Source organism: Panthera pardus, unplaced genomic scaffold (genome assembly GCF_024362965.1).
Source record: "Panthera pardus isolate Hobbes unplaced genomic scaffold, ASM2436296v1 HiC_scaffold_4, whole genome shotgun sequence".
Lineage (NCBI taxonomy): Eukaryota > Metazoa > Chordata > Mammalia > Carnivora > Felidae > Panthera > Panthera pardus.
This window is the reverse complement of record NW_026526969.1, coordinates 8,900,986-8,917,669: the sequence shown is the minus strand read 5'-3', so window position 1 is coordinate 8,917,669 and position 16,684 is coordinate 8,900,986. Positions and strand designations below refer to the sequence as shown.

The 16,684-nt window shown below is 56.6% G+C and overlaps 2 protein-coding genes across 2 annotated transcripts; both read right to left on the bottom strand.

Annotated features, from left to right (window-relative positions):
• Positions 1-393: 393 nt before the first annotated feature.
• Positions 394-5,243, bottom strand: SPACDR (sperm acrosome developmental regulator). Its single transcript, XM_019422744.2, has 3 exons — positions 4,239-5,243; positions 3,734-4,057; positions 394-840 (listed from the first exon to the last, which is right to left on the bottom strand). Exons 1-3 carry the CDS (start codon positions 4,290-4,292, stop codon positions 607-609), a joined length of 612 nt encoding a protein of 203 aa, XP_019278289.1. The 5' UTR covers positions 4,293-5,243; the 3' UTR covers positions 394-606.
• Positions 5,244-5,546: 303 nt separating this feature from the next.
• On the bottom strand, positions 5,547-16,057 carry TSC22D4 (TSC22 domain family member 4). Its single transcript, XM_019422741.2, has 5 exons — positions 15,548-16,057; positions 14,097-15,130; positions 11,834-12,000; positions 6,624-6,672; positions 5,547-6,229 (listed from the first exon to the last, which is right to left on the bottom strand). The coding sequence occupies exons 2-5, from the start codon at positions 14,856-14,858 to the stop codon at positions 6,020-6,022; spliced, it is 1,188 nt and encodes a 395-aa protein (XP_019278286.1). The 5' UTR covers positions 14,859-15,130; positions 15,548-16,057; the 3' UTR covers positions 5,547-6,019.
• Positions 16,058-16,684: the final 627 nt, after the last annotated feature.

The window sequence follows — 16,684 nt, the reverse complement described above, 5'->3', positions numbered from 1 at the left end:
CGGCAGTTTCCAGCAGATCTTTGCCCTCCGGCTTTACACAAGCCACTTAACCTCTGCAAAACACCCATCTTGTAAGATTGCCCGGGAGAGCATGGGCTCAGGACCTGATGCGAGGTGGCGTGTCTCTGTAAAGGGTGCTGCTGCACTCCGGGCCTGGCAGGGTTGCCAAAGGCAATTCAGCCCCTGGAGGTAGGTTTGGGCCTAGGGCCTGGATGTGTTGATCCCCCCCAAAGCCCCCTCCCCCAAGCCCACAAATTTCTCCCTGGCATATTTGGGGCAGGACCTGAGGTGCCCCCTCCGAGTTCCCCTCATTGCTTCTGGCTATCCACAAACACACTCTCCATTTACTCAGAAATATCTGATATTTATTTCCCAACTTTTGATAATTTTTTTTTTTTTTTTTTTTTTTTTTTTTTTTTTTTTTACAAATTGAATAAATGGAATGAAGGGGAATAAGTGGGACCCCACACCTGGGCTTAGGCTCCCGATGAGAGAGGTGACAGTATGAAAACTTCTCACACACAACTCCTGGCCTGCTGTCCTAACCTCTCCTATCAACCTTACCTAAGACTGAGGTGGGGCTTTTTGAGGATGTGGGGTTCCCCCCTAAAGGGGACTCCGGGCATCCTGTTTCAGGCCCTGAGCCGTGTCAGGCTGGGAGCCAGTGTGGGCCCGGATGTGGCGCCGCCTCCGCCTCTCCTGCCTGCGGGCCAGCTGTCGCAGTTGTCTCCGAATGACCCACAGTATCAGGTACACTTCCCGCAGCATCTCAGCTTCTGACGTATCCACTGGGGACCCAGACCTCATTTGGGAGGAAATGGAGGTAGAACTCACAGATGACTATGAAAGAGAGAGAAATGTGCATAAGTAGCTTGGTCTAGGGAGAAACCGCTGGTGGAAGCACTGCCAGATAAACAGCAACCGCCTGTCTAGTTCCACCTCCTCCATCGGACCTCGCTCAGGAACTGCCTCCTTCAGGAAGCCTTCCCAGACTGCATTGGATGGTCTTTGTCTCCACCCTTATGTTTGGCCCATCTTGTGGCATTTCGTACACTATTTGTTCTGTGCACCTGTCTGCCTTCTACACTACAATGTGAGCTCCTGAAAGACAGGGACCATGTCTGACTCACCTTGGAGTCCTCACTAGGGCTTCATGGGGATTGTGTTCAAATGAAGGTCAGAATGGCACCCGATCTCTATCTCCAGTCCAGAGCTCCCTCCTCACCTCCAGGCCTGTATATCCCACTGCCTCCTAGATACCTCCGTGCAGATGTCCTACTGGCATCTCAACTCATCTTGTCCCAATGCCCTAAACTTACTTGCTCCCCTGTGTGCTCTTGCTCCTTCATTCTCCATCCCAGGGAATGGCTCCAGCCTGCTCTGACTTCTGTCTCTCTCCCTTCACCATCATCCAGTCAACCAGCTGGTGCAACAATTCTACCTCTTAAAAAAATTGTTTTTTAATTTTTTTAATGTTTATTTATTTTTGAGAGACAGAGAGAGACAGAGCATGAGTGGGGGAGGGACAGAGCGGGGAGGGGGGGGGTAGACCCAGAATCTGAGGCAGGCTCCAGGCTCCGAGCTGTCAGCACAGAGCCCGATGCCCGGCTCGAACTCACAAGCCGTGAGATCATGACCTGAGTGGAAGTTGGACACCCAACCGACTGAGCCACCCAGGTGCTCCCCCCAAAAAAAATCTTTAATGTTTATTTTTGAGAGAGAGAGGGAGAGAGAGAGAGAGAGAGAGAGCATGTACAAGGCAGAGGAGGGGCAGAGAGAGGGAGACAGAGGATCCGAAGCAGGCTCTGTGCTGACAGCAGACAGCCCAATGCAGGGCTTGAACTCAAGAACCACGAGATCATGACCTGAGCCAAAGTCAGACACTTAACTGACTGAGCCACCCAGGTACCCCAACAGTTCTACCTCTTAAATATCCTGCCTCTCCTCTAGTCCTTTTCTGACCTGCTCTCTCCACAGGGCAGCCAAGTGAACTTTATTATTATTATTATTATTATTATTATTATTATTATTAAATGCTGTAATACTTCATTCAAGGCCAAAATAAATTGGTTTGGTAGTGATCTAGACACTTCCCTTTCTATTATTTTTTATTTTTTAATATTTTATTTATTTATTGGGGGACGAGGGGCAGACAGAGAGAGGGAGAGAGAATCCCAAGCAGGCACCACACTATCAATTCAGACCCCAATGCAGGGCTCGATTTCACGAAACATGACATCGTGACATGAGCCAAAATCAAGAGTTGGATGCTTAACCAGCTGCACCACCCAGGCGCCCACAGGCACTTCCCTCTTTAAAGTTAAGTTTCTGACTTTGAGATAATTATAGTCACATGCAATTGCAAGAAATACCAGAGTCCTCATAATATTCTTTACCCAGTTTGCCCTAATATTAAAATCCTGCGAAACCACAGTATAGTATCATAGTCAGGATACTGACATCCATAGTCCACTGATCTTATTCACACACCTGCTCCCCCACCTGTTGCTTGTACTCATTTGTGTGTGTGTGTGTGTGTGTGTGTGTGTGTGTGTGTGTGTGTTGAATTCTACCTGATTTTATCTCACATACACAGGTTCACCTATCGAACTGCCACAGTCAACATACAGAACATTTCTATCATCACAAGAATTCCTCATGTTGCCATTTTATAAACAACCTACCTCCCCGCCACCTCCGCCCCCCCCCCCCCCCCGCCACTGCCAAACCCTAATCTCTGGCAAGCACTAAACCAGGAATTGAGTCTTCATTTCTACAATTTGTTATTTCAAGAGTGACATATAATACAAATAGAATTATACAGTATAGCTATAACCTTTGGGGATTGGTTGTTTTCACTCAGACTAATTCCTGAGACTCATCTACTTCAATAATTTATTTCTTTTTATGGCTGAGAAGTAGTCCACAGTATGGATATATCACAGTTTAACCGTTCACCCAGTGAAGGACACTGGGGTTAGTTTGGGCTGTTATAAATAAAGCTGCTAGGAACCTTTCATGTAGAGATTTTTGTGTGCACATAGTTTCATTTATCTAGAATAAATGCCCAAGAGTACAATTGCTTGGCATAAGATAATTACATGTTCAGTTTCATAAGAAACTATCCAACCGTTTCCAGAATAGCTACCACATATGACAGCAGGCAAGCTTTCTAAATTAAAATCTGATCGTACAAGGGCTCCCATTGCTCTTAGGGTCAAAGCCAAACTCCACAGATGGCCACTCACTCTGCCTTGCACAAGTTGGCCCTTGGCCCTAGGATTGCCCATACCCATCACCTTGGGCCAGCACCTCCCTACCCCAGCCCACTTGCTATTCTGTCTTCATGGAATGCTCCCCCCACTCCCTCCTCAACCCACCTGAGGCAGGCCCAATCCTTCAGGCCTCAGTTTCATCCTCTCTTCTTCTAGGAAGGCCTTCCTTGACTTCCCAGGTCTGGATGAGATGTCCCTTCCCTGGGCTCCCGCAGACCACTGACCTCCCATGTCACACCCTTAAGACACTGAACCCCCAACGCCTATGACCTTGTCTGTAGCTCCCTTGGCTCCCTTAGTCCTGTCCACCCTGTATCCTCGGTTGCCTGCCTCAGTGCCTGGCACTTAGGAAAGGCACACAAAATAAATGCTGAACAAGTGATGGGAGGGAGGAATGAATCATAGGGGCTCTGGGAGGGTGGGAGGACCACTGGGAACTAGGGAAATATGGTGCTAACCTTCCAGCTGCACATTTGCCAGCCGCTCTGCAGGGCCGAGACCATGAGCATGGAGACAGACTTGACAGCTGTCCGGGGCAGCTGCAGCAGGGATCGGGCCCTATGACCCGGCTCCACCTTAGCCCTATCTGTTGCTTTGGCCAACTTGCAGGCATCAGCCACCTCGGGGGACTCCTCCATCTTGGAAATCTTAGCCTCTTTGCAGGGCTCAACCAACTTGAAAGTCTCAACCACCTTGGGAGTCTTCTCCACCTTCAATACACTTTTCTGGGAATCATGGTGTTCCAAGAAGGTTGACTTAGCTTTTTGTTTCCAGAAGAAAACCTAAGAACCAAGACAGGGAGAGGAAAGACAAGAGGGGCACAGTGGTCGGCAGAAAGGCAAGCACAGAAGGAAAGGGGCAGTAGGTGTCCCGGCCTCCTCCCCAGATGGGTTCCCGTGACCTCCAGGAGCAGCACCTCCAACCCCAGCATGTCATGAGGATGGAGCATTCTCTGAAACTCACCCAGCAAGTAATCTTTCGCCAAATCCATCGGAAGAACCTCATAACCACCGTCATTTCTCCCAATACACAAGCACCAAGTAGGGGGCAGGACAAGCATTTGGTACAAAGGGTGGAGGGGACCAGGCTGCAGGCCAGTGGCCACCACCTAAGGGGTCTCTTGGAAGCTTCAAGTGCAGCCAAGAAGAAAGAAATGGAGAATCTAGGGGGAAAACTCTCACCAACAACTCATCCTAAGCCTTTCCTCCCCTCCCTGAGACAGGGAGAGGAGTCAAAGTGGATGAGAACTCAGAGGAAGGCAGAGTTCTAGCCCATTGTGAGAGCCTACCTACCCCTGACCCCACCCCCCGAGGCCCTTCCAGGATCCCCGGAACCAATCCCGGAGCCCTCAGTTCTCCTTCCCCCAGGTCCAGGGAAGGGAAGCTAACATTTATTGAGCACCTGATACTCACTGGGCATTTCCCAGGTATGATGTCATGCAATCATCACAGCAACCCTCCAGTAGGTATTACTGTCAGAGCCATTTTACCCGTAGGGAAGCTGAGATTCAGAAAAAAACAAAGAACCTGCCCAAGGTCATAAATGCAGGGAGCCAAAGGGTGGAAAGTCCAACCTGGGTCGGCCTCCAGTGTCCCACTCTCCTTCCACAGGTCCCCTTTAGTCTGGGGTCAGGGTGCTCTGAGACAGTTGGCTGCTGCTTCTCCCCCTTCCCCACTAGATGGGGTCCTTCTCTCTACCTGTCTCTGCAGCCTGGGATGGGAGCCCAGCCCAGGCTCTCAGGGAGGGGCCTGCTCACCCACAGGGCCCGTCCTCAGCCAGCTGGGGGTGGAAGCCACAGAGGGCCAGCCAGGCCTGGCGAGGGCACCGTGTGCCCGGGGAGCCTGGCCCACACCCAGCGCTGAGACAAGGGGCCCATTCAGGGCCCCCGGCCCCGCCCCCAAGCCACCACCGGGATCCAGCCCGCAGAGGGGACACGCTGGGAAGCTGGGGGTGGATCCTGCACAATTACCAAAGGCCTCATTGTTTCCCTGCCCCCCCCCAGCACGTGGGCTGACGCCCCCCTCCTCCCCCCTCCACTCCCTCTGTCTTGCCTGCCTGCCCCTTCCCAGGACCCAGGCCACTGGCTTCCCCACCCTCCCCTCACCCCCTTCCACAACTCTTTTTCCGGACCACTCTGTCTGAGCCACATTCAAACCTTCCCAGTCTGCACAAGATCTCTAAGGGAGCCCACGGCCTCAGTCTTTCCCCCACGAGTGGAAATGCCACTGCAGGCCCCATCTGGACACAAGCAACGAGATGCCAACCTCCAGATTCAAGTTTCTTCGGATTTTTTTTTAATTATAATTATTATTTTAATAACAACCTGAATCCCAGAACTCGCAGACTGTCCATATGCCCTCCCCTGGGCAGAGGAGAGGGGGTACTTTGAGGGAATGAGGTGGGGATGGGGTGTCTGCCAGGGAGACTCCAACGCCCCCAGCCATCTACTGCCAGGGGTCCCAGAACACTGACACCTCGGGAGGGAGGAGGGCTCCATCTAACACCCCATCCTGAAGCCCTCCCTCCTCCTTCAAGGCCTGGAGATGCCGCAGCTCAGTCCCTGGGCACTAGGGGGAGATTGAGGAAGAGTTGTGGGGGGCGGGGACAGGCCAATTCTGAGCCTTCAACTCCCATCCCCAGGGATCAGGAGGCATTAAAGCTGCATAGGAAGAGGGGGCAGGCAGCTGGCACAAGGCCTGGCAGCTGTGGGAGCCCCCAAAGGCACATTGTGAGGGAAGGGAGGCTCAGACGGAGGGCCCATTGGGCGCAGGGGGCCCAAGCCGTGGGACCCCCGAGGAAGGCAGCTGGGCCAGCTGCTCGGGGCTGGCCAGGGCACGCAGCAGTCCATTCTCCTGCTCCAGCGCGGCATTCCGCTCGGCCAGGTCTCGGATCTGCTCCTTCAGCACCTCCACCTCCTCCCGGACCGCAAACATGAGGTGGGACTTCACCAAGTCCTGGGGGCCCGGGACAGGCAAAAGGTCAGGGGTCCCAGGCCACCCCAATTGCCCAGTGCCTCCAGGGTCTGGGTGTGAGAGATGCCCCTGCTCCCAAATGATGAAGGACCACAGGAGAAGCAGCAAAGCAGGGAAGCGGTGGGGAAGGCGGGGGGCACTGAGCGGAAAGAGGGGACAGAGACAAAGTTAGGGCTTAAAGACAGAGATGGGGGCTGGGTCAGAGACCAAGGGAAATCAGGAGTTCAGGTGGAGACAGGAGGGGGTGAAGAACCCAAGGGAACCCAGCTGGGAGTCAGATGAGGAGCTGGGAGTTAGTATTCCCTAATGAGGACAGCAGAGGACGGGCAGCAGGACATGAGCTGGGACCACCTGGGACCAAGATGGCTTCTCTTACCATGGCTTGTTCGATCTTGTTGTCAATGCCAACCAGGCTTCCGGAGCCGCTGGGGAGACACAGGGAGATGAGAGGTGAGGGGGAAGAGCAGGTGCCAAACCAGGTGCCTGGACACCGCAGCCAGCTGCCCTCCGGGTCCTTCTCAGAGCAGGCTCTGGCCTCCTCCACAAGCCCCATTCACTGCAGCCTCCCACCCACACCCCTGTCTGTACCTGTGACAGTAGAGAATCAGGGAGAGGAGGGTTTTGTCCATCCCCCGGCGGGGTGAGGGCCGCTGTCCAGGCCCCCCCAGGCCCCGGTGAGGTGGGGGTGCAGATGCCCCTCGGATGGGGGATGCTCCCCGAGGAGAGCAAGGAGAGGAGACACAGCCCCTTTTCCGGGGAGGCCCTGGAGCCATCCCCACCACTCGGGTCTCATACGATGACACCAGGGACTTGACAGAGATGCCTGGCTGGGCCATTCCCAAGGGAAAGGGCTTTAGGCAACCCCCAGAGGGAGAGGGCTGTATCAGATGGACTGCCTGGGGGGCTCAGAGCCCCCCGGGGCAGAGCGGGGTCTGGCTGGTGCCAGGCAGGCGGAAAGGAGACAGTGCCTAGGGGGTGCTGGTCTGAAAGATATACACCGCCCCCCAGGGCAAAGCCTGGCTGCTATTGGCTCCTCAGGGACACGGGGACCCCCTCCCACCAACCTCCATGGTGGGCGGGAATTCCCAGACACGGTCAGTGCCAATGTCCCCTTCTCACCCTGGCACCAATCCCAGAGCAGAGGGAAGGGGGCAGGCTGAGGGAAGTCAGCTGGTGGGCTGGGTCGGGGGAGGGACTCTGGGGCCTGAGGCTTGGGTCAGAGAGGGGTGTGAAGGGTGAGGGACAGCCTGGCCTAGGGAGACGTCCCCACTTCTCCACCCATCCCATCCCCTCTGAACTAACACTGGTCTCCCTCAAGCCCTCAGCTCCACTCTGCTGGGATGGGGGTGGGTGGTGTGGTGTTTCGGATTAACTTGTCATCTTCCTTGGACTTGTAAGCACCCCCTGCTCCAGACACAAAGCCCACATCATGGGTGACCCTGGGGCCTGGCCAGAAGGTCTCTGAGGGAGAAGAATGGAAAGGTTACCAAAGCAATGAAAACAGAGCCCTGATAAACAAGCACAGCCTATGGATCTGGAACCGGGGTCTCGGGTCTGGGGTCTTGGAGGGAACAAAGACTTGAGGGGAGGTGGGAAAGTGAGGCTGGAGATGGGACATGGAGAACTGGAGCAAGCGTTTTGAAGGCCCTTGGGAGCCAATGATAGGGGAGAGCAGGCCCGGCTGCAGTTTGTTAAGCGGCCACCAGAGGTCGACTCAGGCCCGGCCGAACGGTTCCAGGGCCGGCCTCAGGATCCCTCAAGCAAGTCTTGCCCCTCTGAGGCCAAGGGAGGCCAAGAGTCTGCACAAGCCTTTCGGCCTCGCCCTATCCCCCAAGTCTCCCTCTTGTCACCACTTGGGTCTCAGCCTCCTGCTTCATGCCCTAGCTCATGACCTGCACCTGACCAACCTCTCCCTCAGCCACCTCAGCCCTGGGGCCACCTCTACACCCAGGCCCGCCCCCCCTCGTGCTGCAGGATCACCCATGGTCCTGTCCTCCAGCCCTCAGCTTTGCCCCCCTCAGAGTGGGTGATCTCAACATGCGGCATCCTGCACTCCTGTGCTCCGGTTGCAAGCCCTTTCCCCTTTCTCCTGATGGTCGGTTCCAACTCACTTCCCTGTGGGGGGAGTTAGCACTCAATTCAAGGTGACCCTTGGATGAGGCCCTGCAGCCAGGAAGGGAGCACAAGGGAGCTGGGAATTTTCCATTTCCTGTCCAAGCTCTGGGTGCAGAAGGCGCTGACAGGTGGAGTAACCAAGGGGGTGACAGGGCCTGAGAGAGCAGGACAGGGTGGGATGGGCGAAGGACACCAGGGACTCCTGGGGTTGGGGGGACAGGACAAGTTTAAGAGTGGAGGGTGAGCCAGCCAGCTGGAGAGCAGTGGCAATTTTCAAGCTATTTCAATCTGAGACACCTGGGTGGAGCCTGGGCCACCACAGGTCACCGCCCCCTGCCCCCCTCCCCAGTACACACAAGACACACAGAGACCAAAGAGGGGAAGATTCACAGGAATAGGAACCCTGGCCTTGCTTGGCGGACACTCAGGTAAAGATGCCAAGTAAGTTGTTTGTTCTTGCCAGAAATAAAGGAATAATACAACAATAAACATTTGTTGGCTGATAGATGACTATCTCCTGTTTGTCTAGTGCAGGAGAATTTTTGACAGCACTTTCCACTGTCACATTCTAACGTTAATACTTCAAGGGACCAGGACTCTGGCCGGCAACCCAAACGCTCCCCTTGAGAGCGCCCAGAGCAAGCAAGCTGCAGGCACTGTGCCGGAATCCCTGGGCAGGGCCAGGACCAGGAAGCTTGAAGTTAGCTGGGTGGGATCAGCCCCCACCGCAAACCCAAAAGGCGACCGTGTGAATTAGAACAAAATGCCCCCCTTTTCAAGACACTTAGTGCCATCTTTCAGAAAACTCACATGACTTCCAAGTTTTGACAGTGATTTCAAATGTGAGTGGCGCCCCCTGGGGTTGTGCATGCATGGTATGCACAACTGGGGACTCTGGCTCTGTGGGACCCTTGGGTCTTGGGGCAAGGACAGCCCTAGAGGCTGGTCTTCCTTTTTGAAGGTCAAATGAAACATCCTCAAAATGAGAACCAGATGAAGAAGCGGGACACCTGGAAGAGGTGGAAAGGTTCTGATTCTGGGGACAAGGGCCAGCTCTACTCCCTAGCTATGTTCGGAGGAGCCCGCAGGGGATGGGCCTGAGGCCAACAAAGTGGCATCCGGCTGCCCTCTGTATACTCCCTCCCGGATCTGTGGTGCCTTTGGGGTGGGGCCAGGCCAGAGTGTGGGGGGGGGGGGGCGGGGGGGCAGGGGGGTTGGCTCCTTGCCCAGCTTGGGAGAGCTGTCCCTGCCTCTGTCCTGGAGAGAAAGGGCATCCTAGAGAGGGCTGCCTCCTCCTCTTCTCTTGGGACATAGGCATCCCAGTAGGAGAGTGGAGAATGTGGCTTTGGGGTCAGACCCAGGCTCCGAATGCAGTCCTGTCACTTACTAGCTCGGTGACCTTGAGCAGGTTTCTAAAACCTTTCTTCTCTGAGTCTCAGTTTCTTCATCTGGAAAGTGGGGATCATGGGGTTGCTTTAGTGAGGTGAGAGGTAGCACCTGACCCAACGGAGGCACTAGATAAATAAATGTACTTTTTCTTTCCCAAGTCCCTGGGATTCATTCCCTATAATGCCTGGAATCCCCATGCTGGCCATCTACCCACACATTCCCTCATCCACCCAACTATTTATCCATCTATCCACTTATTCAAGTACCTTCCAACTGCCAGGCCCTGTTGTGGACACGATGGTTCTTGCCACCCAGCAGTACATGAGCAGTCTGAATTCACCAGGCACCCTCTGTTCTCCCATCCCCAGATTCTGAGATTGGCAGGCGTCCCCCATTCCCCATCTGAGATCCAGGCACTCAACTCCCCAGCCCACTTTCTCTTTGAAAGGGAGATTCCATGCCACTCAGACCCTGTTCTCCTGCCAGCTCTGGGCACACCAGAGAGGTGAGGTGGGGGCCACATGGCTCATCCCAGGGGACCAAGGGGAATGGCCCAACCCAATCCTACTGGCCCAGCAGGGTGGGGCAGGAGAGGGGCTGGGCTGGGCCAGAGCCCCAGAGGCTTGGAGTGGAGCAGGATAAAGTGAAGCCTGGGTGCCTGACCGGTCAGACTGGGGTGTGGGGAGGGAGTGGGACAGAGGGAGGGAGGGACAAGCCAAAAGAATAGAGCTGAGGACGCTCCTGGAGGCAGAGCCCTCTAAGAAGGAGAAGTAGGAGGTTGGCTCTGAAATCAACATGGGTGGGGAGGGACAGGGAGCCCTCATGCCAGGGAACCTCCCAGTGGGAGGGAATAAGGGTGGGAAGCTCTGAGAATAGCAGCCATGGGGGCAGGTGACTCCCCGGCCCTGGCCAACCTCACACCTCACCTCACACATTCCTGAGAGCGGGGGAGCCCAGAAGCAGCAATGCCCTGCCCCACTGTGTCCCTCACTCTGGAGGAGCCACCACCAGGCCCCTCGCCCTCCATCCCACTGGCTCCTGGCCACCCCTTCTCTTTCCTCTCTGCCTCCCGCCTCTCCCCAAGGCTACAAGCCCTTTTCTTTGGTGAGACTTAGTCCCTGATTCGGGGTGGGATGGCGCCATGAAAGACGCAAGCAGGCAGGAGAGACTCCCTTCTAGAATAGGTCTCCCCATCACCCATAAAACTCAAGGCTAAGCCCCACCCCTTATTTCCTTCCAAACAGGAAGTCCCTCCCCCCAGAGCCTCAAACAGGAAGTCCCACTCCTCCCTCCAAAATAAAAGTGGTGACTCCCAAGCCTTTCTATCAGTCCCCAGCCAGAAGGGAGCTGCGTGCCTATCTGACTCGCAATTTCGTTCCTCCCTTTTCAGCTTGCTGACATTCCTATGTTGAAACCTGGCCCTCGAAACAGGAAGTTCTGCCCACCGTGCCGCCAAACTGAACGCACATTCTCCCCTGAAGGGCAAACTCCTGCAGATCCTGCTCTCCTGTGCCTCCCCTGTGCCCCACAGCCATCCTCTCCAGGCTCTGGCTTGGTGGCTGCAGGGAGGACTCAGCCCTCCTGGTGTTCCGAGTGCAGAGAGCAGAACCTCAGGGACGTGCTTTCTTGGCACTAGAAGTCCTAGGATCCTAAAGTAGTGTACACAGTGTCTAAGGATGTTACCTCCAAAGGCTGGCGTTCCATTCTCCTCAGTAGGGAGAAGGAGGTGGGAACCCGGAGGAGACCCACTCCCTATTTGCCTCTCCAGCGCACTTGCCAGTAAATTCTTAGGGTTGGCCAAATGATCGCTAAATCTGCAAGAGCTCTGGAATTTGACAACAATGACTCCCTTCAAACTCTAAAAAAAAGTCTATGATTTGACAATCCTAAGCCAGGGAGTCCCACCCAGCTCTCTCCACAGAGAGGGAGTGGGTCCCAAATCAACTTTGCCCAGTGGTTGTCCCCAGGCCAGGTTTCACTGTTGAAGAGGTCCTCTCCAAGTTCAACTTGGGGGAAGGACACCTACCAGGCAGTTTCATGCAGTTGGCCCAGGTGCTGGGTGGAGATCCAGAGCCCACCTACCTATCATCATCGCTGTCCAGGTGGCCACTGATGGCCAGCATGGAGCGGGCCAGGCTGAGGCTCTGGGCTGCTGCTGCTCCAAAGGGGTCTGGAGACTTGTGAACCAGACTGGCATCGGGGAACAAGTAAAGGGCTGGGGAGCCGGGGCGAGAGTCGAGTGGGGGCACCTGGAGGCAGAGAGGTAGGAATCATCACATCAAGCGCAAGAAAAGAACCGGCCACCTTACAGCTTGCCTAGTAGTCTTCCTCATCTCTCCCCACATACATCCGTTCTCTTCCGAGGACCCAGGAGACCTGACCCAAAGCCCTTCTCTCGCGCCCAGGTCTGGTGGAGGCATTAGGCAGGTATCAGAGGCAAGGGAAACAGTGTGCATCCCTAAGACTGGGTGTGAGCAGCTTCCAAAAAGTGGCTCACGGGGTACTAGAGTACTAGAGAGGGGGTCTGACAGGCACTCCAGTACCCTTCCACCAGCTGAACCAGGACCCCCCAATCAGAGGCTAGTCAGAGAGTGTCTGGGCCTTCTGTCATCTGACTTACTAAAGCAACTCAAATGTCACTTCCTCAGAGAGGCAGTTCCCCATCACTGGACTAGTGAATTCCACTGAACTGTTCTATGTGTGTTTTTTTGTTTGTTTGTTTTTTTATAGCACCTAATAGTATCTGAAGTTAAAGTATTTTTGCCTCCCTGCTACTAAAAGGTAAGCTCTAGAGGGTAGAGCTTATAGTTTGTTCAATAACTATTTGTAGAATGAATGAATCCTCAGAAACTGGTCCTCCCCCCGCCCCCCCCCCCCCCATCTTTTCTAGTCTCTACTCTCAAACTTCTCAGATTCAGGTGAGGTTCTGCTCCTGCACTGGGCCCTGGGGGTGGGGGGAGCGGTTAGGTTGCGGAGATGGGGGGGGAGGTGGAGCCTGGGCATGGACCCACACAGCCCAACAGGCGCTGGGGGTGGCTGCAAAAGGGCGGGGGCCACAGGAACAAGACGCCTCTGTGAGGCCCCAGGAGGCCCCTGCTTCTCGGAAAAGCCAAGAACAGAGAGTCCAGAGTGGTTAGAAGGACAGAGCAGAGGAAGGGGGCCCAGGTGGTGTCCCCCCGCCCTCTCCCAGCCTCCCTCCTGAGAGAGAGGAGCCAGACTTCGGGGCACGTGCACACAGGATGTGGGTTGAGGAGAGGGGTCTGGGGGCACTAAGGACAGATGGGCAGGGTCTGCAGGTCCAAGGGAAGCTTGGCCAGGGCTTAATGACAGAGGGACTGGGGCAAAGGGGACTTGCTTTGTAACAGCATGGGGACAGGGACCAGTAAAGGAAACAGCATCTTCTCCCCTGGAGTAAGAACTGACTCAAGAAAAGTAGGGGGCGCAGCATGAGAGATGTGAGCTTGAGGCCAGGAGGGGGTGGGGGAGCCGGTCCTGACCGGTCCTGACAGGGCCCAGACATCCAGTCCCAGGTTATTTTTATACTGTGGTTTGTGCCCAAGGCCAGGAAGGGGGAAAAGTTCTCATTCTCACACTCCCTGCCTTTTCTTCTGCAGTCCAAGGTGTTATTTTCTCCTTCAGGACAGACACATCCATCCCCCACACCCCTGGCTGCCCACCCCCACCCCAGAGACCCAAGCATCCTGCCCCCCAGCCCAGACTTGTTCCTCTTTTGGAGACAGGAAGCAGAAAGAGCAAAGGATTTAACTCTCTCTGGGCTGCTTCCTGCTTTTCTCCCATTCCCCAGTGGCCACCCCCAGTTATCAGTCATGGAGAGGCCTAGATGCAGGGTCCCAAGACACACAAGTCAGCCAGGGAGACTGTGGGATGACCACTTTCTACCCCTCCCTGCCAACCTCGGCAGCTCCCAGAGGCCCAAGCACCCAGCCCCACCTAGGACCTCCACCCTCAATGCCTGAAGCCAGAAGGGGTGAAACTAAGACAGAAGGTAAGGGCCAAAGTGAGGAGGCCACATCTCTGTGATGGAGAGACAGGACTGGGCTATTAGGAAACGGAGACCTGGGCCAAAGGTAACGAATTAAAGGCTAAAGAGAAAGAAAGAAGGTGCAGAATGTAGGGGAAGAAGGAGCCTGAGAAAGAAAAGAAAGTCTGTGTGGGGAGAAGGATGGGCTTCCCAGGGAAAGGGCAGGAAGAGAAAAGAGAGGCTATCTGATGGGACAGACAGGTGGGGAGAGGGTGGCATGGAGGTGGAGGCAGGAAGGCCCAGGCTGAGATGGGCAAGCACCACCCCTCAGGTGTCTCCCCCACCCCAGAACCCAGCTCTTACCTGCCCCATCTCCTCTGGAGTGACCAACTCCATCCTCAGCCGCAGGGCTCCATCCTTTGACCGGGACAGGGGAGGGGTCCCTGTTGCTGAGCCCCCAGCCTCCGCTTCCACCCTCAGGGATGGCAGGGGCGTGGCAGCCCGGGATGGGCCCGCGCTATCCCCAGTCCGGGGCTCTGGGGGGCGCTGCTGGGGTGGGGAGGCTGACAGTGGGGGTGTCTCCACCTTGGCCTTGCCAGGCATTGCCAGCTGGCCCAGCCCCCCGGTTAAGGAGCGGGCCTGAGGTCCAGGGGAGGTGGGGGGCGGACGGAGCCAGGAGGTGGGGCCCTGAGACAGGCCTGGCTGTGGAGTTGGGGCACCCAGGCCCAAGCTGGCCAGCTCCAACCTGGAATCCAGAGATCTGCCCCCAGTGCCTCCTGAGGCCCCTCGAATTCCCTCCAGGAGCCGGCCAAAGCCTGGGGGCTCCAGGTCTCTCTCGTAAACATCCACACACGTCCAACGGCCTCGGCGGTAAGGCTCTCCCAGGCCGTGGGGCAGCTTTACCACCCGGAAACGGGAGGCAGGGGCCCCAGGCGGTGGGGAGCCATTCCGGGGGGTGCTCTTGCCCCCCTGCTCAGGGTTGGGCTCCCCATTAGGCAGGCGGGGTGGGGGCCCAGTGGGGGTGGGCAAGGCAGGGGGCTCAGAACCCCCTGGGCTCCCTGGGCCCTCATAGTCCGTGGTGACGCTGGTGATTTGGAAACTACTCTTCTTCTTGCCCCCACTCATGGTCCCTGGGGCTAGGACTCGGCCAAGGTGGGCGGGGGTGCAGCTGGGGCTCCTCGAAGGGGCTCAGGCACCCCTGGAACAGGGGGGCCACATGGCGGGGGCATCAGGGCCCCTGGGGACATCTGGGTCCGACATGGCCGGAGGGCCCTGCAGGAACTGGGGGTGCTGGGTTGGTGAAGGGAGCACAGGGCAGGGGAGGCGGCAGGAGGTGGGGGCAGGGGCAGGTTTTTCCTGCCACTGGCGCTGCCCAACTCCAGAGCTGAGTTTGCAAACTGGAAAAAGAGAGAGAGAGAGAGAGAGAGACTGTGAGAAAGGTGTGGGCAGGCCACCTCTGGGGCTTCCTCTCTGGGGAGCAGAATGGGGGAGGAAGGGGAAACCGCCAGAGACCCAGAGACAAAGAGACAGAGACGAAAGAGACCAGGAGATCCCAGCCGTTCCACAGAGTAGGAAGAGGCAGCCCAGACCCAAAGTTGGGCATTTCTTCCCTGGGATTCAAACTCGCAAGACCCAGTTACCCGAGGGCGGGGGGCTCCAGGGCCTTGGTTGAGCAGGGGTGAAGCAGTTTTTCAGCCTGGCCCCGCCGCTGAGAGGCCTCTGCCGGGTGTCCGGGCCCCCGCACCCCAGCTCCCCCATCCCTGGGGCAGGCCCTGCCCCGCTGCCCCAGCGCCCCGCCCAGCCCAGAGCCATACCTCTCGGCCTCGGCCACCGAGCTGGGCCGGGGGTCCCGGCCGCCTAAGATGTCGGGTTGTCCTTCCCCTGGGGCCTCTTGGCTCCAGCAGCGCGGGGGGCGCAGGCGGGAATCAGAGGCTGTCCAGTTCTCTTCGGGGACCGCACTTTGCCCCACAAGGCATCTCAGTAAAAAGTTTGCTCTCCGGAAAAGAAGGATCCCCCGCCTCCTTGGTGGAACCCAGGCGCGGCCTCTGAAGCCCCAAGGGTCTCCAGACCGGTGCGGGAAGAAGCGGCTCTGCCCCCCCCGCCCCCCGCCCCCGATCCTCCAGGTGGAGCAGCCTGGGTGGTTGGGGCGAGTGGGTCTCCCAAAACTCCTCCGCGTGGCACGGCTGGGTCTCTCTTCGCTTCTCGGCTCCGGTCGGTTCTGTCTCTCTGCCTTTCTCTTTCTGGGCTGTTGACAACCCCCACACCAGGAAGTCCTGCCTCCTCGGGCCTGCTGACTGCTCCTCTCCTCCTCCTCCTCCTCCTCCTCCTCCTCCTCCTTCCCCTCTTCCTCCCCTTCCTCCGCCCTCACTGCCTCCTGGGGCTCCTGGCCAGCTGGCCCGGGGCCAGGCCTGCCAGCACCGCTGCTGGTGGAGTTGCTGCTGCTGCGGCGGCGGCGGCGGCTGCTGCTCCCGGGGCCCCCAGAACCGGCTTAACCCCACACCTGCTGGGCCGTAGCCCAGCGCTTCCTCGGAGGGAGGGGCTGTGGAGGGCGGAGAGAAAGGGGAGGAGCTTGCGGGTAGGCCAGGGATTCCCTTACTTGTAGGCACTTGCTGCCATTGGCCTACCGATCCACAGAAGAGTGGGAAGGAATTTACCCGGGACTCTACTGGGTGCCACCCCATGAGCACCCAGTCAGTGTTTGGGTGCTGCTGCAGCTGTTAATGTATCTTTACTGGTTTCTACAGTAACGGTATGAGGAAGGTCCCGTTACCCTTCTCTGTCCTTATTTTAAAAAGTGGATTATTATGACAATCTGCAAACATGCCCCCAAGTAGAGAGAATGTGATAAAGTCCCAGGTACCCATCATGCAATTTCCACAATGATCAACTCACAACCAACCTTTGCTCATCTATACTCCCAATATCTTTTGTTGCATTGTGCTGGAGTATTT

Excerpts from the sequence above, each read along its gene's own strand:
- SPACDR (XM_019422744.2), bottom strand. The coding sequence starts at position 4,292 with ATGACGGTGGTTATGAGGTTCTTCCGATGGATTTGGCGAAAGATTACT. Across the intron at positions 4,058-4,238 it reads GGCGAAAGATTACTTGCTGG|GTTTTCTTCTGGAAACAAAA; the intron begins GTGAGTTTCAGA and ends CTTGGTTCTTAG. Across the intron at positions 841-3,733 it reads GGCAAATGTGCAGCTGGAAG|TCATCTGTGAGTTCTACCTC; the intron begins GTTAGCACCATA and ends TCTCTTTCATAG.
- TSC22D4 (XM_019422741.2), bottom strand. The coding sequence starts at position 14,858 with ATGAGTGGGGGCAAGAAGAAGAGTAGTTTCCAAATCACCAGCGTCACC. Across the intron at positions 6,673-11,833 it reads CTGGACAGCGATGATGATAG|CGGCTCCGGAAGCCTGGTTG; the intron begins GTAGGTGGGCTC and ends GTGTCTCCCCAG. Across the intron at positions 6,230-6,623 it reads ACAAGATCGAACAAGCCATG|GACTTGGTGAAGTCCCACCT; the intron begins GTAAGAGAAGCC and ends CCGGGCCCCCAG.